Source organism: Nerophis lumbriciformis, linkage group LG30 (assembly GCF_033978685.3).
Source record: "Nerophis lumbriciformis linkage group LG30, RoL_Nlum_v2.1, whole genome shotgun sequence".
Lineage (NCBI taxonomy): Eukaryota > Metazoa > Chordata > Actinopteri > Syngnathiformes > Syngnathidae > Nerophis > Nerophis lumbriciformis.
In genome coordinates, this window is record NC_084577.2 from 1,476,426 (window position 1) to 1,501,217 (window position 24,792).

The 24,792-nt window shown below is 38.5% G+C and overlaps 1 protein-coding gene across 1 annotated transcript; it reads right to left on the reverse strand.

Moving 5' to 3' along the window:
* Positions 1-3,193: 3,193 nt before the first annotated feature.
* On the reverse strand, positions 3,194-21,154 carry itm2ca (integral membrane protein 2Ca). Its single transcript, XM_061925368.2, has 6 exons — positions 20,841-21,154; positions 9,019-9,162; positions 8,724-8,912; positions 6,155-6,265; positions 4,138-4,288; positions 3,194-4,040 (listed from the first exon to the last, which is right to left on the reverse strand). Exons 1-6 carry the CDS (start codon positions 20,931-20,933, stop codon positions 3,949-3,951), a joined length of 780 nt encoding a protein of 259 aa, XP_061781352.1. The 5' UTR covers positions 20,934-21,154; the 3' UTR covers positions 3,194-3,948.
* Between the last annotated feature and the right edge of the window lie 3,638 nt (positions 21,155-24,792).

The following is a 24,792-nucleotide window of genomic DNA, read 5'->3' on the forward strand; positions in this document are numbered from 1 at the left end:
GAACACATGCATGCAATATTAGGGTTTGTCATAATGGAATGTATGCCAATATTAGTACATTCTACATAGTTTTACTGTTGCTGAATACATGAAATATAGTCACATGGCAAGTATGCTAATGTTGACACTTTGCACAAAACACTGATTTAATTATGACACTTGAAATATCAAACATACTGTACAGAAGAAAAAAGTGAACTTACTTTTGGCTTTCCTATTCCCTGCAGAAGATCTGAATGATGCAACTTCCTATGAAACGTGTGCCTTTTGGAAAATTTCAACAGTTCTTCGGAAAACCAAAATGCAGAGGGGGGAAAAAGTACAGGTAAATAAGGAGTTAAAAACAAAAAAAAAACATTTTTGAAGGATTTGAATCAGGGGTGTCGACCTCATTTTTATAGGAGGGCCATGTCACAATGATGGCTGCCCTCAGAGAGCCACTTTTAACAGTGAATATATATATATGAATATACACGTATCATAGCTTTGCTACACAATATGAATCGGCAACTGTTTTCTATTATTATATGTTTTAATAACAGATTGATGGGGAACTTGCTTTAAAATTGTAAATCAAGGTGACGAGCAGATGTTTAAGTATTTATTTTGATCACCGGGATAACAGGCTTGGAACATGTTGTTGCATGATCAGATAATATCAAAGTGTAGATCTTTTGGAATACATTTTCTTGTCAAACTTTAATGAACAAATACTGTGGGGGGAGAGTGTGATCAGCGCGCCTGCAGGAGCAAAGGTCACCGCCTCTGTCCACGGTGCTGAAGACAGAGCACCATCAGACGGGGGCGTGGCAGTGCTGACGGCGAGACACAGCTGGCAGGTGATTAGATTTCCCAGGTGGTACGAGTTGTCTAATCACCTGTTGTCTTTAACAGTAGCGGTCGGGAACAGAAGGAGAGGGAGGACTGGTGAGACTGAAAAGTCTGGAGAAAACTTTGCATAAAAAGATACAAAATAGCTTGTTAACCCTGCACGCGGGACTCATGTGCCGTGTCTGACAGTGGTACTGTAAGGAAGCGACTTCCACAAATACATTTAATAAGAAAGTGCTTTATCATTTACAGCCTTTTGCGAGCCACTATTATTTATATGGCAGGCCACATGAATAATGTGGCGAACCACAAAAAATGATGTAAAGTACCAGTTGAAATGATGCGGTGGGCCAATTAAAATGCTGTGGAGGACCATTTAAAATAAAGTGACGGACCACTTCAAATGATGCGGCGCCACATACCATGATGTGATGGACCACATGAAAATGATGTGGAGTACACATAAAAAGGCATGGTGGACCACTTAAGTGTGGCGAACCACTTAAATGATGTGGCGAACCACAAAAAAAGGCATGGTGGACTACTTAAATGATGTGGCGGACCCCATAAAATAATGCGGTCCACCACATATAATGACATGGCAGACCACATAAAACAGCATGACGTGTCTCTGAAATGATGTTGCGGACCACATAAAATAATGCGGTCGAACATGTTAAATGGCATGGTGGGCCACTTAAATGATGTGGCGGACCACATAAAATGATGCAGTGGACCGCAATAAATGGCATGATGGGCCACTTAAATGAGGTAGCGGATCATTAAAAGTAAAATGGCAGACTACTAAAAATAAAGTGGCGGACCATACGAAATGATGTGGCAGACCACATAAAAGGATGTGGCATGTCAATTAAATGATGTGGTTATATGTTAGGCCACATAAATTGATGTTGGGACCATTACAAATAAAATTGCGGACCACTTAAAATAACGTGGCGGACCACACAAAATGATGTGGCGGACCACATAAAATGGCGTGGGAGGCCACTTAATGACATGGCGGACCACATAGAATGATGTGGCGGACCACATAAAATAATGCGGTCGACCACATTTATGATGTGGCAGATCACATAAAACGGCATGACGCGCCTCTTAAATGACGTGGTAGACCACATTAAATTATGTGGCGGACCACTTTAAATGGCATGATGGGCCACTTAAATGATGTGGCGGACCACATACAGTAAATGAGGTAGCGGATCATTAAAAGTAAAATGGCAGACTACTAAAAATAAAGTGGCGGACCATACGAAATGATGTGGCAGACCACATAAAAGGATGTGGCATGTCAATTAAATGATGTGGTTATATGTTAGGCCACATAAATTGATGTTGGGACCATTACAAATAAAATTGCGGACCACTTAAAATAACGTGGCGGACCACACAAAATGATGTGGCGGACCACATAAAATGGCGTGGGAGGCCACTTAATGACATGGCGGACCACATAGAATGATGTGGCGGACCACATAAAATAATGCGGTCGACCACATTTATGATGTGGCAGATCACATAAAACGGCATGACGCGCCTCTTAAATGACGTGGTAGACCACATTAAATTATGTGGCGGACCACTTTAAATGGCATGATGGGCCACTTAAATGACATGGCAGACCACATAAAATGGCATGGTGGACCACTTAAATGACGTGGGGGACCGCATAGAATGATGTGTCATGCCATTTAAATGATATGGCAGCCCATTTATATGATGTGGCAGGCCACTTAAAATGATGTGGTGGACAATTAAAAATAAAATTGTGGACCACCTAAAATAACATGGCAGACCACATGCACTGGCGTAAAAGGCCACTTAATGATGTGGCATGCCATTTAAATGACATGGCGGACCATTTATATGATGTGGCGGACCACACGAAATGATGTAGCAGACCACATAAAATGATGTGGCGGACTATCAGAAATAAAATGGCGGACCACATAAAATGGTGTGGCAGACCAAATAAAAAAATGTGGCCCCCGGCCGGGTCTAGAGTTTGACACCTGTGATTTAAATGATCATACTGATGGCAACAAATGTTAGTTCAAGGTACATTAAGAGAAGAGTAGAAAAGTAGAATATAATCTTTTAAACTGTATTTATTAAATATGCAATCAGATCAATGTGTGCACTTTGCTCAATAAAAACATATTTTAGTTAATTTAATCGTGCATTTATGCATTTTGTGAACACAAATAGCACTGCTTGGCTAGAATAGCTCATATTACAACATTTTAATAACCATAAGCTACAGTACATAGTGTATACAGAATGGTAGTTTTCTAAAGTAAAAACAATCCTCTTGTTTTTGACATGAATAAAAGCACCTACAACATTTTCAGAACTTTATTTCACGGACAAGATTCCATAAACAGACAATAATCGATACAGTTGTTTAACTAACATGAAATAATATGCTCCCGCCTGTTGCATCAGTAATAACATTAGTCCAGAGTCTGAACTAAGGCTTTATTTAACGTTAACCAAACAGCTAAAACACATGGAAGGGAGGAAGAGATATACTAAATATATTAACACACATTGATATTACAAAGTAATCTGTGACACGTGAGCATTACCACTAATTATGGCTCTTGAGCTCCTCAATTGTGAGGCAGTTTAATGCCATGTGATGAGCACTACCTAAAAAATGTTTTTGTTTTTTACAAGACACAGCTAAAGAAGCAAGAAGATGTTTGCCTTGAAAATAACGTCATGCTTGGTGCAGCTAGCTGTGTTACTAAACAGCACACAAGTAAAAAAAGAAAAGAAAACAACAGGTCACCTTGACGACACATGGAGACAGTCATCTCCCCTAACGACAGTAACCGTCATTGAACTCTCCAAAGGTCTTTAAGCACAGCGTTGGACTTTGCTACATCGAAAACCATGTGAGATTTCCAGCAGCTCGTTATTGCATCACAAGTCGGGATAAATATTTACGCGTGGGGCAAAAAAAAAGGGGTGAGGGTGTCACACGAGGTGAGACGGGGCGTGATGTGAGCGATTAAAGTGCGATATGATCAGATCCACAGGCACCGGTACCTGGGGAGGTGACTGGGATGTGCCTTGGGGTGCCTGTCCTGCTCACGCTTCATCACAAATGACCGTCTCCACCACGAACGTATTCTCAAAGTGACGAATGCGGTGGCAGTCCTTCGCCTCTCGCTTGTTGATGCCTGTGAAGGTGGTGAGGCACACAGAGGGGATGAAGTCAACCTTTAGGTCATAACGTGAAACTGTGCCATGTCAGTCCAGAGACACTCCTGTGCTTACGTCTGTGGGAGACGCGGCGGTTGAGGCGGTAGGTGTCCTTCCCATTGCACAGACGGTAGATGAAGGGTCCCAGTTGACGCATGTTGTGGACTTTGCCAGTCACCACCATCTCTTCATGGATGATGTAGGTCTGAGGCAAGTATGTTCCTTTCTGCAATAAACAAAAATATGAAAACTAATTCATAACATAACATATTTTTCGGACTTTAAGCAGCTAATTTTTTCTTACGCTTTGAACTCTGCGGCTTATAAAACGGTGCGGCTAATTTATGGCCATAATATTTTGTATTCACCAAATACTTTTCATAAAACACTGACAGACACGGAAAAGGATATGATATTTTTGGTGCTATAGAGCCATCTTTTGGATGAGTTTGCTCACTGCAGGTGCTGTGAATTGAAAATGTACTTCCTGTTTTGCGCCTTGAACAGGAAGTATATCGTTTCGTCCACTATTCGTCTATAGCGTTTCTGCTCAAAATGATTCTTCATTCATCACTCCAATCATTATAACATAACTAAAGCAATTCATACTTTCTAAACTGTTACATGTGTTATGTTTGTAGCAGTGAAAAAAAAGAAGTTATAATACAAATAATAATAATAATAATAATACAAATAATAAATAAATAATAGAATAATTAACAAAACTAAAATATGTTTTGGACCAGAAATCACTCCATGTTCTCTACTGTGGTTGTTTTTAAATGTCTTTAGAAATGAAGAAATTATATGGTACTGCATGCTCTGTTATAATATCTAAGCTATTGTGTAGAAATGTGCGGAAATAACTACAAAAGTATGCTTCGTTCACTAACCATGCTACAAAACAGGTCAGTTAGAATAATACATAATGATTAGCCAATGCTGCTGCCATAACTTAATAATCATCACTTCTATTGTGGCAAATAAACTGCATTTCTTACAGGTATATCCATATATTGGTTGTGTCTACACCAAGGCTCATGTCAGTATATGATTGATACGAGAATGATTAGATAAATTATTCACAAAATTATTTCACAAATTCAGGTAATAAGTTCCTGGATACAGAAAGACTGAGGATAAAAATCAAAGGATTTGAATACATAGTAGATAGCAGTTTTTGCTTTTGTTTATTTATTTTTTTGCTCAAACACTTATATGTAATACAAAGAAAAAGGAACTTGTTTAAATATTGTGTTGATAGGATGTATTTTTTTCCTGATTTTTATTGTAATTCAAATTTACAGTTTATACCGTATTTTTCGGACTATAAGTCGCAGTTTTTTTCATAGTTTGGCCGGGCTCCAGTGCGATTCATATATGTTTTTTTCCTTCTTTATTATGCATTTTCGGCAGGTGCGACTTATACTCCGGTGCGACTTATACTCCGAAAAATACGGTACATGTTATCGGTATCTGCCGATCTAACTCATGGATGATCCTTTGTGTAATCTGCAGCACAAAACTCTTCTGTTCTGTATGTGGCCCTAGCTGTAAAAAGTGAGGACATTGACAAAACGAATACATAAAAAAAAAAAAAAAAACATGTACATATATATATATATATATAATAAAATACATATATATATATATATATATATATGTATATATATATATATATATATATACATAGCTAGAATTAACTGAAAGTCATTTATTTTATTTATATATATATACATATATATATATATATATATATATATATATATATATATATATATATATATATATATATATATATATATATATATATATATATATATATATATATATATATATATATATATATATAAAGTTAAAAGCCTAAGACCCTGGCTGGAAATATACGTTTTTTTTTTAAATACTATTTGATTTTGTCAGTGGAAATGTGTCAATAGTGAGTATACTCGTGCTGAGCCAAGAAGGTACATTGAAGTGGAAAAAGATAAACAAAAGGGTAACTGTGCGCCGTGCAACAAGAGACATGTCCTGGCAGGTCCAGACCTCTAAAATACATACAGTACTGTAGGTGGTGTGGAAAAGAACATTGTACCTTGACATTAATGAGCAACTCCCAAAGGTTGCGTGGGGGCATCACGATGGTGGTGTTGAGCTCAATGACATAGCACTTGTCCAGAGCGATGTCATGGTAGGCAGTCAATCCCTGCAAAAGACAGCTGCTTATTGCAGATGAAGATAAAAGAAAAACATCTGAAAACTGTTAATAAACATCTCCATTCAAATTTTAGTATGCTAGTAGGGGATTTCTGGCAATTAGAAGCCGATAACACATTTTGCTGGAAGATATATTGTCCCACAAATTACTGTCGATAAACAACATTATTTTGAGACTAAATTAAGCACTAATGTAATGATAATATATAATAATACAAATGTGAGTAACCCTTTCAAACACATAAACCTATTTCTCTTTATTATTTTTTACCATTGTACTTGGCATGTGAAGAAATTTTAATTATCGCAAATAAGTAAACTGGAACCTTAATCTCTGTTGGTAAAATTTGCACTTGAAAAAATATTGGCCATCTTGAGGTGCAGTTTTTTTCCCAGTTTGAAAAACTGAGTCGATGGTTTAGTTGTCTTTTTTTTTTTGCCATCACTTTCCAACAAATTCGGCATACTGGCTTGTTTGTTTGTGTTGGTGGGCTCATCTTGCTCATTTGATTTGAAGCCGAAATGTTTTTTCTAACTTTCAAGAATAGATTTAAAAAAGGGCCACCTATGCGCTTACGCTCTGCGTTTACTCTCTGTGCTTACTGTCAGCAACCAAGAGGAGGTTTTGTAACCAGTAACTTATTTTGAAAGGTTTGATTATTATTTTATACAAAATAATACTTTGCAAGAATCTGTTTGAATGAAGAATTGTGTTGAATTGAGGATTGATTCTAAATAGACCCCAAGAATCGGAATCAAAGTGAACCGTGATTTTTCCAAAGATTCCCACCTCTAATGTGTGTGGCTGACAAGAGGGTTCACTTTGTTCATTTAATTTTGCAATTACATAAACACGCTCAGTGCTGAGTATGCACAGAGTAAACCCTCTTGTATTCTGTTTGAAAGCGACAGATGAGGAAAACTAGCGTATCAATGCCAGGCAAATATATCAAGTTAATTTTCATTTATTGTTCTATGTGTTGTTTAATTATGCCTATAGTTGTAATAATTACAGTATTTTTCAGACTAAAAAGGCGCACTTACAATCCTTTAATTTTCTCAAAAATCAGCAATGTGCAGTGCCGGGACTGCCGAAGGCGACCAGAGAGTCCAGAACCCGTCGGACACCTGTCCTTCCTGCCCCCATGGCTAGTTTTAAGAAAAATAGTGCTAAAATAGACCCGACACGTGCAACACTTCGTCGCTATTCATGTCTCGTTATCTGGGTAGCTGGTCGTTCTATCGCCCCTAAGTTGTTCCGGGACTTATAACCCCATGTACCTTATAAATGTATTAACTCAGGTTGTGGTACTGCAGGTTGACACCTGTTCAATAAATGAGGCTAGCAAGTGCCGGTAAGAAAGCAAGCCCAAAACTTTGATATTTCATTGAGAATATAGAACATTACACAGAGCGCTCAAAAATGTGTCAAAATGTTTCAGTCCAACATTGATAAGCTACGAAGCCGCATCGCTTGATGGATTGTCGAAACGTTACGGCTACCGTGGTCATATGTACTGTACTTCAACATATTTTAGTGTGTGTGTATAAGGACCCCAAAACGGTACCTATTAGGAGACATTACTTGGCGTTCTTGTTTATTACGCAAAACCAACTTTTCTTAACTATTGGTTCCTGCTATTGTGTATTTGGGATCTGCTTAAGTCCCGAAAATATGCGTGCATCTGCCATTGTAGTCCATGTCGTAGGCAAAAGGCTCCTTTTTTTCCCTCTATCCTCTTGTTGTGGGGCATTGATCCTCTGCTGTTGCTGTTTCTAATATACAGTAGCATACAGTTCTAACTGATATCTGTCAGTAGACTTGCTATGGAAGATCTAAAAACTACCGGTACAACAAAGATGATGGAGAGAAGAGCCATGTAAATAAGACGGTGTATCCTAAAGAGACGGTCAAACATAATCTATGCAACATTTTTACCAAATAACCACTATTACATGTTATGTGGACCACAAGGAAGTGTTGTAAATGTAGACAAAAAAATCTTATGACGATCCCTTTAATACGGTGCGTCTTTTGTATTAAAATAGACACGAATAGACCCGTTCATCGACAGTGTGCCTTATGGTCTGAAAAATACGGTAAGTCATCATTTATCTCGTAACCCTGAGTTGTGTGGTATTTATCATTCCAGCACTAAACAAAGAGGAAAAGCAAACATGTTAAGTTTAACAGCAGACCATAATTGTGTAACAATTCAGACAATGGAACCTGCTTACAGCATGTCAGTGCCCTTCAGACTAGCTGAGGCCCGAGACTTACGATAGGTTGTCAACATAAACGCAGCAGCGCGTAGCAAAGAAGAAGGTGCACAAATCTCTCTAGCATCACATTAAAAAAAAGAATGTAATGAATCGTGCAAAGTCAGCTGTGTTATGTGTTAATATGAATGTTTCCATATGAGTACAAATCAAATGTTTCTGCTCACTCTGTGGAAATCGTGGATAATATCAGCAGGATCGCTGCCTCCAAAGTGAGGCACAGGCACACTGATCTTTTCATAGTTGTCTGCCAAGTAGATGCCGACGTTCTCTGCCAGTTCCTGACGCCCACGCAGCGGTGCGTACACGGAGTCCTCATAAACCACCTTGCAATGGAACAAGTTCTCCTCGGGGGCCTGTAGACAAGCACAATTTGTTTTAAAATGTTCTCAAAACTTCAATATTCTGAATAAAAACATATTTTTTTTATAAAGCCATTTTTGTGGCAAAGAGAAAACTTACATGAGGTATGAAGTAGAAGCGGTACATATAGATGGAGGCAAGGACCAGACCAGCCATGAAGACAACCAGGCCGAACGTCAGGCAGCAGAGCCCGTTAAGAGGTGACTTATTGGGCCGCAATGGAAGGACCAGCTCCTCTTCCTCCTGGGGAACATGCAACACACATTTGAAGTGATTATAATATTTGTATAGTCCATACATTCATTTATTTGTAGTGAATTGTTACAAATAGATTTGGACCTCCACAAATAGATGTTGGGCTACCGCTGATCAGAAACACAGTGTTATGGGACTGTCTACGAAGGTAGTCATGACATATATGTACAGTAGGTGGCAGTATGAATAAGAGAATAAGAACATTTAGCCGGAGGAACCAGTGTTGCCAACTTAGGGATTTTGTTGTTATATTTAGCGTGTATTCAGTTTGAGGGTGTCCCGATTCAGTTACCGATATTGAAATTTGAGTATTGGCCTATACGTATATTGATCTGATACGATATCAGTATGAATCACACACACTTTTTTTTATTTTGTACTGTGAAATGTTAGATAAGGCTTGATCGAGTTAAATTACTCAAACAGAGAACAATGGTAAGTCTGAAAAAAATCCTGGTCATGGAACACAGGCCAAGCTTTACACCATCGCTAGGGTACTGAAGGGGGCATATGAGTTTGCTCAACCAGTCTACATGTGTTTTGTGGATTTCTGAGAAGGCCTTTGATCGTGTCCCACGCAGTATCCTGTGGTGGGCCCTCCAGGAGTACGGTGTACAGGGTCCATTGTTACAGGCCATTCGGTCCCTGAACAATCGGAGCAGGAGTCGCATTGCCGGTAGTAAGTCAGACATGCTCATGGACGTTGGACTCAGTCACGGCTGCCCTCTGTCACCGATCCTGTTCATTATCTTTATTGACAGAATTTCTAGGCGCAGTCATGGTGTAGAGGGTTTTCAGTTTGGTGGCCAGAGGATCGTATCTCTGCTTTTTGCATATGATGTGGTCCTGTTGGCTTCATCAGGCTGGGACCTTCAACGTTAACTAGGGCGGTTTTCAGCCAAATGTGAAGCTACTGGGATGAGAATTAGCACCTCCAAATCTGAGACCATGGTTCTCAGTCGGAAAAGGGTGGACTGCACCCCCTGGTTGGGAGTGGAGTTCAGCCTCAAGTGGAGGAGTTCAAGTATCACCTGTTTATGAGTAAGGAAAGAATGGAAGGTGGGACTGACAGACAGATCGGTGCAGCGTCAGCAGTGATGCAGTCACTCTACCGGTCTGTTGTGGTGAAGAGGGAGCTGAGCCAGAAGGCGAAGCTCTCTATTTACCGGTCAGTCTTCATTCCTACCCTCATCTATGGTCACAAGCTTTTGGGTAATGACCGAAAGGACAAGGTCATGAATACAAGCCACAGACATGAGTTTCCTTTGCAGGATGTCAAGGTTCACAGACGATGACTTAAGATGTTAGGACTTAAATGGCACATCTGTATATTTAATTAACAAATGGAACAAACCAACAGAGACACAGCTTTTACTTGTTTTACTTGTTAGTGGAAGTTCCCACAAACCATTGTGAGGACCGTTTTCAGTAAGAGGAAATGATAACTGAGCGCTTATGAAAGACTTGACAGAGATAGGGAAAGCCTGTCATAGACGCCTCCAGTCTCGCAGCCCATCTGCCAGTACCGCATGCACACACTACATAGTAGCTACACTCTCCTACACACATAACACCAAAATGGATTACTTCCAGCAGACATGACTCAGTGCTGCACCAGAAATTAGGGGTGGCCGGATCCAAATAAATAAGAGGTGTAGTATCAGTATCGGATATTGATGAGATCAATATCTTAATCATATACTGTACATTCATTTATTTCCATCTCAAAAATACTTGAGTCCAGCACAAATAGATTTGGCTCTTCTGTACCAGTTCACACATCTGGTCTGACAGTGAAAAAGAAGACCTAGAAGGCGGGATCGGTGTTGCCAACTTAATGGCGAGTATGCGTTCTCACGCAGTTGCTTTTAGCTGCTGGCATTACACTACAGCAGGGGTCCTCAAGTACAAATCTTGAAGGTCCACAAATGTTTTTTTGAAACAGGCTGGGTCCGTTTATTATCGGTCAAGCTTATATAATAGCAGGAGGTAGGTAGTTTAACATTTTCTTAAAATTAACAAAAATAAAATAAATATCCAATAAAATACATGAAATATTTTCTTTGAAACAAAAATAAATAAGAACTTTGAAAAAATGTGTCCTCTGCATTTGACCCATCCCTTGATCACCCCCTGGGAGGTGAGGGGAGCAGTGGGCAGCAGCGGCGCTGCGCCCGGGAATCATTTTTGGTGATTTAACCCCCAATTCCAACCCTTGATGCTGAGTGCCAAGCAGGGAAGAATGCTGGTATGAGCTTTTAAACATAACCCGTTAACTGCTGCCAATCAAATGGTGAATAAGATACTCTTTAGGGTTCATATGTTTGTAAATCTGACTGTGATGAAGTCAGTGCCTCACCAGCCATCAACCTCACCGCACGTTACTGCTCTGTTGCTATTTGTTGTTGTGTCATAGATTTAACAAAAATCTTGCTTGATGTTTCATATGGCTTTTTCAGCCTCGTGATTTATTTTTTTCTTAGTTCTGAATCATGAGGAAATGTCTCTTCAAATTCGCGGTGCTCTTTCAGATAGTGACGTTTCAGATTTTCACTTTTCACCAGAGCAACAGTAGTGTTGCATAGTAGACACATTGGTCTGGTACTTGCAGTAGGTAGGATGAAAACATATTGCTCTGTCCATTCTTCCTTGAAACGTCGGTTTTCCCTGTCCACCTTTCTTTTACCAGCCTGAGCCAACTTGGAGCATGCCATTGTGATTTGATTCACATTCAGTGACTGACAAGTGAACAGTTAGCGAAGTAGCGATACGAGACAACTGTGTGCCTGCAGCGAAAGGTTCCATGCACTGTGCACATGACCCAGGTGGTAACAGCCTATCAGCGCGTCGTTGTGAAAGAGATGACAACCCATACCCCGGAATTAGCCAATCAGAGTGGCGTTCTCTCGCTCTCACTCCGTCTCTCTCTGAGAGAGAGAGAGAGAGAGAGAGAGAGAGAGAGAGAGAGAGAGAGAGAGAGAGAGAGAGAGACGGAGTGAGTGAGACACGAGAAGTGTAAACGAAACGTGGAGATATTTGACTAAAAACAACAAAGAACGTTGACTTGCGCTAGCGATAACTCACAGATAAATACAATTATTATATTTTTTTATAATAATTATAATTATAATAATAAAAAAAACATTTATTTTTATTTTTTTACTATAATTCGTGCTGGGTCCGGACGGACACGTCGCTGGGTCCGGACATGGACCGCGGTCCGCCTGTTGAGGATCACTGCACTACAGGCTCTCCTCGCTCTTTCCGGTGTCTCCTTCTCACAGACAGCAAGCGCAGCTTCTACACACGTCACATACTGTCACGTCATACGTCACATACGTATACGCCCTCGCGCAGCAAAGAGGTAGCAGCATGGCTAACGTTAGCTGTGATGCTAGTGGTAATATATACCGTAATTTGTCAAGTGTGGGGCGAAAGTGTTGCTATAAAAAGTAGCATTACTGCTAATATGTAGCATCATTTGAAAAGTCACCTGCTAGAGAATGAACAGTGCTTACTCCGGATGTCAACATCTCCGTTCGGTGCCACACGCCCACACCATCAAAATGCCGAGGAAAACATTTCCAGATCAACACCGTATGAAAAAAATAGTGATTTTTTTTTAGTTGTGATTTCCTTCTCTGCATGAAAGTTTTAAAGTAGCATATATTAATGCAGTATGAAGAAGAATGTTTTAATGTAGACACAGAATCATCATACTGCTGTGATTATATGCATCAAGTGTTCATTCAAGGCTAAGGCAAAATATCGAGATATATATCGTGTATCGCGATATGGCCTTAAAATATTGCGATATTAAAAAAAGGCCATATCGCCCAGCCCTATGGTAAAGTATACAAACAACTTACCAAATTTTAACTGATGTGTAAATAGAACCATGTTACAATAGAAATTCTCTTGATATTAACAGTAAATTAACAAATAGATTAAAAGTTTTGATATAATAATACAACTGTAAATGACACAATATGTTACAGCATACATCAATCAGCAGCTAAATTAAAAGCCATATTAACCAGTTTTGAAATTCTATTAACATTTATACACAAAATAAATAGGGGTGTAACGATTTAACAATAGATTGATTTATATTCCCAAGATTCATATATATCGGTCTGTGCTGTGCTCGTTGGCCTTTCAGAAGATAAATATTTGTCTAATATCCTTTAAAAAATATCATTAATGTATTTTTCGTACTATAAGCCACTACTTTTTTCCTACACTTTGAACCCTGCGGCTTATAAGACGGTGTAGCTAATTTTTGGATTTTTCTTCGCTACCGGCCATAATGTTTTGTATTCAACAAATAGTTTTCAACAGACACTAAAAAGGTGTGTTATTATTTGTGCTATGGCACCATCTTTTGGATGTGTTCACTCACGGCAGGTGTTGCGGGTTGAAAATGTATTTCCTGTTTTTAATGCCTTGAACCGGAAGTAAAACCGTTCTTAGCGCATCTGCTCTAAAGGATTCTTCATTCATCACTCCAAGCAAAGTTTGTAAGTTTTACAGTGTAACTAAAACAATTCATACTTACAAAACCGTCCCATGTGTGATGCCTGTAGGAAAGTTTTCATGCATAATTGTGCGCGCTATCGAAATATAATCAAGCTAGCGTCATTAGCATTAGCCAATATGCAAACACGTTTACAAGTGTCTGTGTTAGCATTATTACCTAATAATGGCATTCTTTTTGTATTGTTACAGTTTTGTAAATTCACCAAAACGTCACCGTGGAGATATTGAGTCTGTTTAGCTGATTAGAGAGCTAGCTTCTGCAGCTAGTGAGTCCATGACGATGACTTCCGTTTTGTTTGATATGCACGTTTGGAAACAATAAAAGGTATGTAAACAAACATTTACAAAACTGTTGTAACGGTATATATTTGCGGCTTACTGTCCAGTACGGCTAATACACGTAAAAATATTTTCTTAAAAATACTGGTGCGCTCAATAGCCCGGAAAGATTTTATCGATACTAGTGATTGGCTTTAAGAACGGCAGACTTTATGTAAAGTAGTTTTTAGCACATTAAATAAATAAAGACGTTAAATGTTACGCGAATCTGTTGCCTGTCTGTGACGTCATCGCCACACGCTCAAATTAAAACGAATCGTTACACTCCTATAGATCAGTGGTCCCCAACTACCGGTCCGTGAATTGATTGGTACCAGGCCGCACAATTTAAAAAAAACTCAAATTAAAAAAAAAGTATTTATTTTTTTTGTATTAAATCAACATAAAAAACACAAGATACACTTACAATTAGTGCACCAACCCAAAGAACCTCCCTCTCCCATTTACACCCATTCACACTCATTCGCACAAAAGAGTTGTTTCTTTCTGTTATTAATATTTCTGGTTCCTATTATATATCAATATAGATCAATACAGTCTGCAGGGATACCATGATTGTATTTTTTTATGACAAAAACAAAACAGCCCCCCCCCGGTCCGTGGGACAAATTTTCAAGCGTTGACTGGTCCGCAGTTACAAAAAGGTTGGGGACCACTGCTATAGATAATATAGAAGGCTGCAATATATATCGTGATATAGATTTTAAGCCATATTGCCCATCCCTACACTAGCTCTGTATTTACTTGGTATTAAATTGATAGCAAAATTTTCCGCATCGCTCAACCTTAAGTTTGCTATTCTGAGAGGGTGAATTATTTATAACATGTTTTTGATTTTAAATTAAAAGCTGGACTGTTGTCCAAAGAATTGCCAATGTGCATGCAAGTTTTAAGACATAATGGAAACATTTGGATACACAAGGCACGCGAGGACAAGGACACAACTGTGCATGTGTGAACACACACTCTTTGTGTTTTGTCGTCCCACAGAGACATGGAGGCTTTTCACACCAGCTGACAGCGCGACAAGCCACAAAAAAAATTGGTCTTGGCCTCCTTTCCCAAAAAACACATCTCACACACATTTTAATGTAAAGGCTGCCAATATCTACATCATCATCATCATCATCTTGTATAGAATACAGAGTAAGTGTGCAGGGATACTGCCACAGCATGACCTGAGGCGTCCCTGCACATTTAAATCTGCATGCAAATGCATCTGCCATTTTGAATCCAAGTGTCATTGGAAGCTACAACACATACAGTGCATTCAGTGTATCACTAGGCAGATCTATGCACAATACAATATAATTAGGGCTGTCAAATGTATTGCATCAACGCATGTGATTAATCATTAAAAATATTGCATTAATCATGTATAGCTGCAGATAAATGGCGTACATTCAAGAAAAATATTTTAATAATGTTCATGTATGACATTCTAATAATAAAATTGCATTTGTGTCAAAGCATTGGGATCTTTTTTAGGTTAATTTGAATTGTGCAAGCAAATAATTCACTGCAATTGATTGCGATTTATCATGATTTAAAAGTGTTATTAACCCAATTAACAAAACCCTGATAAAATTATACAAAATAATACTTTTTAAAAAACATCATCATTACAGCATTTATTCTTACAGGTTCCTAGATATGTGACAGGATGTCAAGTCACAGTTGGGACCAAACTGATAAGGGTACCATCAGTAGGTAAAAAGAAAAACAAGGGCTAAAAAGTTTCCTATTTGTGCAGATATAGAAATGTTCAAAAAGCATCCATAATGCACATGGCATGTCCATATATAATGCATGGGGCCTCTCTTGGTGAAGTGAGATGTATTGGAAAATTAAAAAAAAAACTATAAAGTGCAATAAAATAAAACAACAAAAATGCATTTGTGTCCAAAAATTGGGGTCTTTTTTTATTGTAATTTTAAATTACACACAATTAATCACAATTAATAAACATTCAAAAGTGTGATTCATCCAGTGCTTCTCAGTCACTTTTTTCATCCATCCCATCCATCCATTTTCTACCGCTTATTCCCTTTGGGGTCGCGGGGGGCGCTGGAGCCTATCTCAGCTACAATCGGGCGGAAGGCGGGGTACACCATGGACAAGTCGCCACCTCATCGCAGGGCACTTTTTTCATTCATTAATTTATTTATCCATAGACAACACTCTGAGTTGCCACCAGCACCTACATGCCACCTAGCTGAAGACTTGCCCACCCCACTATATACAAACCCCGTTTCCATATGAGTTGGGAAATTGTGTTAGATGTAAATATAAACGGAATACAATGATTTGCAAATCCTTTTCAACCCATATTCAATTGAATGCACTACAAAGACAAGATATTTGATGTTCAAACTCATAAACTTTTTTTTTTTTTTGCAAATAATAATTAACTTTTGCAAATAATAATTAACTACATTGGCACTACACGTGCCAATGTAGTTGGGAAAGGGCATTGTTACCACTGTGTTACATGGCCTTTCCTTTTAACAACACTCAGTAAATGTTTGGGAACTGAGGAGACACATTTTTTAAGCTTCTCAGGTGGAATTCTTTCCCATTCTTGCTTGATGTACAGCTTAAGTTGTTCAACAGTCCGGGGTCTCCGTTGTGGTATTTTAGGCTTCATAATGTGCCACATATTTTCAATGGGAGACAGGTCTGGACTACAGGCAGGCCAGTCTAGTACCCACATTCTTTTACTATGAAGCCACGTTGATGTAACACGTGGCTTGGCATTGTCTTGCTGAAATAAGCAGGGGCGTCCATGGTAACGTTGCTTGGATGGCAACATATGTTGCTCCAAAACCTGTATGTACCTTTCAGCATTAATGGCGCCTTCACAGATGTGTAAGTTACCCATGTCTTGGGCACTAATACACCCCCATACCATCACAAATGCTGGCTTTTCAACTTTGCGCCTATAACAATCCGGATGGTTCTTTTCCTCTTTGGTCCGGAGGACACGACGTCCACAGTTTCCAAAAACAATTTGAAATGTGGACTTTGTATCAGTCCATCTTAGATGAGCTCAGGCCCAGCGAAGCCGACGGCGTTTCTGGGTGTTGTTGATAAACGGTTTTCGCCTTGCATAGGAGAGTGTTAACTTGCACTTACAGATGTAGCGACCAACTGTAGTTACTGACAGTGGGTTTCTGAAGTGTTCCTGAGCCCATGTGGTGATATCCTTTACACACTGATGTTGCTTGTTGATGCAGTATAGCCTGAGGGATCGAAGGTCACGGGCTTAGCTGCTTACGTGCAGTGATTTCTCCAGATTCTCTGAACCCTTTGAAGATATTACGGACCGTAGATGGTGAAATCCCTAAATTCCTTGCAATAGCTGGTTGAGAAAGGTTTTTCTTAAACTGTTCAACAATTTGCTCACGCATTTGTTGACACAGTGGTGACCCTCGCCCCATCCTTGTTTGTGAATGACTGAGCATTTCATGGAATCTACTTTTATACCCAATCATGGCACCCACCTGTTCCCAATTTGCCTGTTCACCTGTGGGATGTTCCAAATAAGTGTTTGATGAGCATTCCTCAACTTTATCAGTATTTATTGCCATCTTTCCCAACTTCTGTGTCACATGTTGCTGGCATCAAATTCTAAAGTTAATGATTATTTGCAAAAAAAAAAAATGTTTATCAGTTTGAACATCAAATATGTTGTCTTTGCAGCATATTCAACTGAATATGGGTTGGAAAAGATTTGCAAATCATTGTATTCTGTTTATATTTACATCTAACACAATTTCCCAACTCATATGGAAACAGGGTTTGTACATACAGGTGAGAATAATCAATTAAATTTGTCATATGCATGTATGCCCTGGCACACCATTATCATCATTTTATGACTCGAAGCAAAACACTTTTTACACTTTTATACTGAAATAAATACACCTGCAACTTATTAAATAAAAATATAGGAAAAAAAATACCGGCAGTGGTAAAGTTTAGATCCATTAAGGAAAGAAGAAAGTGAATGAATGTTTATAACTGAATACATTTACATATGCATAAAAATGTGTTTTCTTTTGTATTATTTTTTTAATGAATTAAGTAACGTTTATGACAACCTTTTTCCCAAACACAATATAGAATGTGAGATAAAATAGGATAATGAGTACCGTATTTTTCGGATTATAAATCACCCTTTTTTTAATAGTTTGGCCGGGGGTGAGACTTATACGATTTATGTGTGAAATTATTAACACATTACCGTAAAATATCAAATGATATAATGTATCTCTTTCACGTAAGAGACTAGACGTATATCAGCAATCGTCACACACACACACGTCAACCAATAAAAATTCGGCGGGGGGCGGGTCATGGCAGAAGTGCATTGTGAAAAAAAAGATACTACCTGCTACTACTTCTGTACCTATGAAAATTGATCATTTCAACATTGGCGGTAACTTATAAAAACTGAGAAGGGCTGAAGAAAAATGGCACCGAAAAGGAAATCCTATACTGCAGATTACAAGTTGGAAGTAGTGAAATATGCAGCAGAAAACGACAATCGAGCAGCAGAAAGAAAGTTTGGAGTAAGCGAGAAACTTGTAAGGGACGGGCAAAAAGCGGAGGCTACTCTTACTGAAATGAAGAAAACTAAAAAAGCTAATCGCAAGCTAAAAGCTAGGTGGCCACATCTCGAGGAACGAATTCACAAATGGGTCCTTGAAAATTGTCTTTCAAATGTCTATTCTTGGTGTTGGATTTTATCAAATAAATTTCCCCCCAAAAATGCGACTTATACTCCAGTGCGACTTATATATGTTTTTTCCCTTCTTTATTATGCATTTTCGGCCGGTGCGACTTACACTCCGGAGCGATTTATAATCCGAAAAATACGGTACATTTATCATTTGTTTTTAAAACGGTTACAAAAAAGTGGGACCCCAAAAATTTACTGTGGGACCCCATTTTTATGACTCGATGCCATTTTGAAAATTCCTAGCGCCAACACTGTACCACTAGGGGTGTGGGAAAAAATCGATTCGAATTCGAATCGCGATTCTAACGTTGTGCGATTCAGAATCGATTCTCATTTTTTTAAAAATCAAAAAAACATTTTCAAATGTATTTGTTAGATTTTTTTTTTTTTTAATAAATCAATCAATCCAACAAAACAATACACAGCAATACCATAACAATGCAATCCAATTTTATCAAATAAATTTCCCCCAAAAAATGCGACTTATACTCCAGTGCGACTTATATATGTTTTTTCCCTTCTTTATTATGCATTTTTGGCTGGTGCGACTTACACTCCGGAGCGATTTATAATCCGAAAAATACGGTACATTTATCATTTGTTTTCAAAACGGTTACAAAAATGTGGGACCCCAAAAATTTACAGTGGGACCCCATTTTTATGACTCGATGGGGTGCCTGGCACCCCATTTTGAAAATTCCTAGCGCCAACACTGTACCTACTAGGGGTGTGGGAAAAAATCGATTCGAATTCGAATCGCGATTCTCATGTTGTGCGATTCAGAATCGATTCTCATTTTTAAAAAAATCGATTTTTAAAAAAAAAATGTATTTCTTACATTTTTTTTTTTTTATATAAATTAATCAATCCAACAAAACAATACACAGCAATACCATAACAATACAATCCAATTCCAAAACCAAACCCGACCCAGCAACACTCAGAACTGCAATAAACAGAGCAATTGAGAGGAGACACAAACACGACACAGAACAAACCAAAAGTAGTGAAACAAAAATGAATATTAGTATCAATATTAGTAACAATTTCAACATAGCAGTGATTACAAATCCCTCATTGACATTATCATTAGACATTTATATAAAAAAAAAAAAAAAGGACAATAGTGTCACAGTGGCTTACACTTGCATCGCATCTCATAAGCTTGACAACACACTGTGTCCAATATTTTCACAAAGATAAAATAAGTCATATTTTTGGTTCACTTAATAGTTAAAACAAATTTACATTATTGCAATCAGTTGATAAAACATTGTCCTTTACAATTATAAAAGCTTTTTACAAAAATCTACTACTCTGCTTGCATGTCAGCAGACTGGGGTAGATCCTGCTGAAATTGTATGTACTGAATGTATACAGAATCGTTTTGAATCGGGAAAAAATCGTTTTTGAATCCAGAATCGTGTTGTATTGAAAAAAAAAAATCGATTTTGAATCGAATCATGACCCCAAGAATCAATATTGAATCGAATCGTGGGACACCCAAAGATTCACAGCCCTAGTACCTACTGTGTCATAAGTGACAAAGCAAATACGTGTCATATCTAATGATCCATTTTCTACCGCTTGTCCCTTTCGGGGTCGCGGGGGGTGCTGGAGCCTATTTCAGCTGCATTCGGGCGGAAGGCGGGGTACACCCTGGACAAGTCGCCACCTCATCGCAGGGCCAATTAACACAGATAGACAGACAACATTCACACACTCGGGCCAATTTAGTGTTGATATCATTTATGGATAATAAATAATGTATGCTTTTAGAATATGTAAATACCTGCGGGACAAAAATGGCACCGGAGCCAGACTTTGGACACCACTGGTGTGTTTGACGTTTCCCCTTTCGACAAATTGAATGGAGGCGTTTAGTATGAGGAAGCCATGACAGCTCGGGCAGGTTTTTGTTGTCAACGTAATGGCGACACGGTGTAACAATGACACACAACACAAGGACACCTTGGCGTAATCAAACAGCGAGTAAACCATTAGAAGCACGAATAAAAGACAGAACACGGGAACTTGAACTCACCATCGAATGAGGAATGAGGATTTCGCTCTTATCGCCATCGTTCTCTTTGTCTTCTTTGTGTCCCGCCACAGACTGGAAAGTGATTTTCACCATGGCTCAAGTGTGCGGAGAGTCAAGTGTGTGAATGATGTGAAGTAGGCAAGCGGAGTCGTCGCCTATCAGACAGGCCGCCTACCTTTCACCGCTTGTCTGCTTTCTGTTGTCTTCGGGACTCGCTGTTCGATCCGAATGTCGACGTTATTGGATCGATATAGCGGGATGAGATCGATATTGTTCAGTCCACGTATGTTTGGTATCGGATTGACAGCGAAAGTCGCAGTATCGCCCACCTCGTTTGTCTCTACACCGGAAGTGGGGCACTTATTCCTTGTTGAATCTTAAAGAGAATTTTAATTTTCTGTTCTGTGCTGTAATTATTTGATTTTTAACACATAATTTCCATAATAATTTAAAAGTGTTTGATAATTCGAGGCTCTTAGCAAACATTCTGCGCTCCGCCTGATGTTGAGCATTGTCTTGACGTGCCTGTTTACAACCAGGTGAGGGCGCTGTTCTGCCAGCGGCAGCTTTTAGTATAGAACAGGGGTAGGGAACCTATGGCTCTAGAGCCAGCTGTGGCTCTTTTGATGACTGCATCTGGCTCTCAGATATATCTTACCTAACATTGCTTAACACGATAAGTGATTAATCATTTCGCTGATAATCACAGTGTTAAAAATAACCACGTATCAACCAGACTACAAAGCCATCAGCAAAACCATGCAGCACCAGAAGTTGCATTAATGGTATGAAGTATTTGATGTATTATTGGTTAGCTTCAGAATAACAATGTTATTAAAAATAATAAGAAACTTATTATACTCTAAAAATGTTGGTCTAACTTAAAAATGCACGCATTTAGTTCTATTCAGTGTTAACATTTTTTATACGGCCCTTACAGAAGTACATTTTATAATATTTGGCTCTCATGGCTCTCTCAGCCAAAAAGGTTCCCGACCCCTGGTATAGAACGAAACCCTTTTATTGTCCAACAACGGAATTAAGTGCCATCTAAGTTAGAAAAGTCAATAGAAAAAAAAGCTGTAAAAAAATGTATATCGATTTAATAATAATTGCAATGAAATTGTGTTTCAACTTTTTAAGTAAAAAAACAAAACAAAAAAAACAGTAGTCAACTATAGGGATGTCCGATAATGGCTTGTTGCCGATATCCGATATTGTCCAACTCTTAATTACCGATACCGATATCAACCGATACCGATATATACAGTCGTGGAATTAACACATTGTTATACCTAATTTGGACAACCAGGTATGGTGAAGATAAGGTCCTTTTAAAAAAAATTAATAAAATAAAATAAGATAAATACATTAAAAACATTTTCTTGAATAAAAAAGAAAGTAAAACAATATAAAAACAGTTACATAGAAACTAGTAATTAATGAAAATTAGTAAAATTAACTGTTAGAGGTTAGTACTATTAGTGGACCAGCAGCACGCACAATCATGTGTGCTTACGGACTGTATCCCTTGCAGACTGTATTGATATATATTGATATATAATGTAGGAACCAGAATATTAATAACAGAAAGAAGCAACCCTTTTGTGTGAATGAGTGTAAATTGAGGAGGGAGGTTTTTTGGGTTGCTGTACTAATTGTAAGTGTATCTTGTGTTTTTTATGTTGATTTAATTTAAAAAAAAATAAAAATAAAAAAATAAATAAAATGATACCGATAATAAAAAAAACGAACCGATAATTTCCGATATTACATTTTAAAGCATTTATCGGCCGATATTATCGGTCATCTCTAGTCAACCATCTTTGATTATAACAGTGGCGGGCCGTGCGTTTCCCACCTAGGCCTTCAGTGATGTCCGACTTCAATGATTACCTCTCAAAATACCATCATTTATGTCCCCACATGACCATTGCTGGAGAAATACTATACAAAAACACTTTTACGCACTACTCTGTATTGAACCACGTCAACAGTGTACAATGTGAGCTAATTTAAAAATCAATAAACCCGCATCAGTAATTAAAAGATATCTTATGTGGTACTGTCAAACATTAAATCTGAGAAAAATAAAGAAATAAAATATTTTGAACTCACAATCTGTAGCACCCATTGAACGCCGTATAAGCCAGTGGTACCGCTCGTAGTCAGTTGATTCGAGTGGAAGTGGCGGGCATTTCCCCATTTCATCGCCGGGACAGCTGAGCTAGCTTCCGGGTTTGGCCGACATGATCTCACAAGATGTAGTTTGTCTTTTAATATTCTTCTTGTAAATGGCCTTGCAAATATATATCTGCCACCTAATCAACGTTTAGTTCTCCTTCTTTGCGGGTTAAAAAAGTGAGTATTGGTGATTTCTCTGCTCGCCCGGTATGGCTACGGTGCAACAGTTCCGGCTTCAGTAAATTGCAACTTGTGATTGGATACTCACTTTGGAGTGACAATGGAGTATCTAATCACAGTGTCGTTAACGTCAGGCTACCTAGATAGGCTACTGTCAACAACTTGTGATCTGATTGGCTATCGCAACTGTCAATCAACTGTATGTGTTCTGTTCGTTTACATTAAATTAATCTGCTGCATAGCACCGCCGCGGCTCAAACCAGGGAGTATCCAATCACAGGACACGTAAATGTCACGTTCAACGTGAAGCCATCTAGAAGGCCTTATACTGACAACAACTCGTGATCTGATTGGCTATCGCACTTATCTATCAACTGTATTTGCCCGTTCACTTACAGTGCACGGACGCCCGCATTGTTGATTCTGAAAGCCCGGGGCAGATTTGGTACAGCATGGCAACATAAGCTACGTAGCTGAATTCTGATTGGATAAAAACTCTAACCTAAAAACAACAGCGCTGGAAGGAGCATAATATGACATGAAGAGAATATGAATAATTTTAGAAATTTAGGGAAAGTAAATAAAAAAAATACTTTTATCTTTAATTATGATCATGATGTGTGGTTATGTTAGGCCAGCAGAGAAGGCCTTGCTGGCCCTGACGGCACACCACTGCATCTAACAGTGCAGTACACTTAAAAAACAATACCCAAAAATAATAAGAATAAAAATATACACTTCCTAAAAAAGTTAATTATAAGCTGTACTATACATGGTCTGTGTTATATTTTACTGTTGCAGATAGTCTGGGGGAACATTAAATGGGGTACTGTATGACAATTTCCATCACTTTTAATACAATAATTTGTCATTTTTCATCTACACTGGAAAAAATGTCCCCTTTAAAAAAATTAAGAGTTAAAATAAAATTAATAATTTTTTTGTTTTTTTTTCCAAGTCAAAATTGAAATAAGACATCCATCCATCTTCTTCCGCTTATCCGATGTCGGGTCGCGGGGGCAGCAGCCTAAGCAGGGAAGCCCAGACTTCCCTCTCCCCAGCCACTTCGTCCAGCTCTTTCCGAGGGATCCCGAGGCGTTCCCAGGCCAGCCGGGAGACATAGTCTTCCCAACGTGTCCTGGGTCTTCCCCATGGCCTCTTACAAGTCGGACGTGCCCTAAACACCTCCCTAGGGTGGCGTTCGGGTGGCATCCTGACCAGATGCCCGAACCACCTACTTTAAATTTTTTATAGGCTAACAGGATGCGTTTTAATTTGAGACCCCTGCTCTACGATAAAGTTGACTTTTTGACCCTCTATGACAGCGGTCCCCAAACTATAACCGCCCGCGGGCGAATCCAAATTCCGGCCCAGGTAAAGTCCCATGTTAAAGAAAAAAAAAGTGTTTTAAAAAAAATAATTTTTTTTAAATTTAAATCTGTCCTTTCTAATCCATTTTCTACTGCTTGTTACTCTCGGTGTCTCCTAGCCGCTCAGGCAAATCATATTGTCTAAAAATGCATTTTCCCATCGATAACATGACATCATTGCACTCGGAATATATATATATATATATATATAAAAATAT

Coding starts and splice junctions, on each gene's coding strand:
- itm2ca (XM_061925368.2), bottom strand. CDS start 20,933: ATGGTGAAAATCACTTTCCAGTCTGTGGCGGGACACAAAGAAGACAAA. Junction 8,913..9,018: donor GCTTCTACTTCATACCTCAT/GTAAGTTTTCTC, acceptor GCTTGTCTACAG/GCCCCCGAGGAGAACTTGTT. Junction 4,041..4,137: donor CCGCCGCGTCTCCCACAGAC/GTAAGCACAGGA, acceptor CCACCTTCACAG/GCATCAACAAGCGAGAGGCG.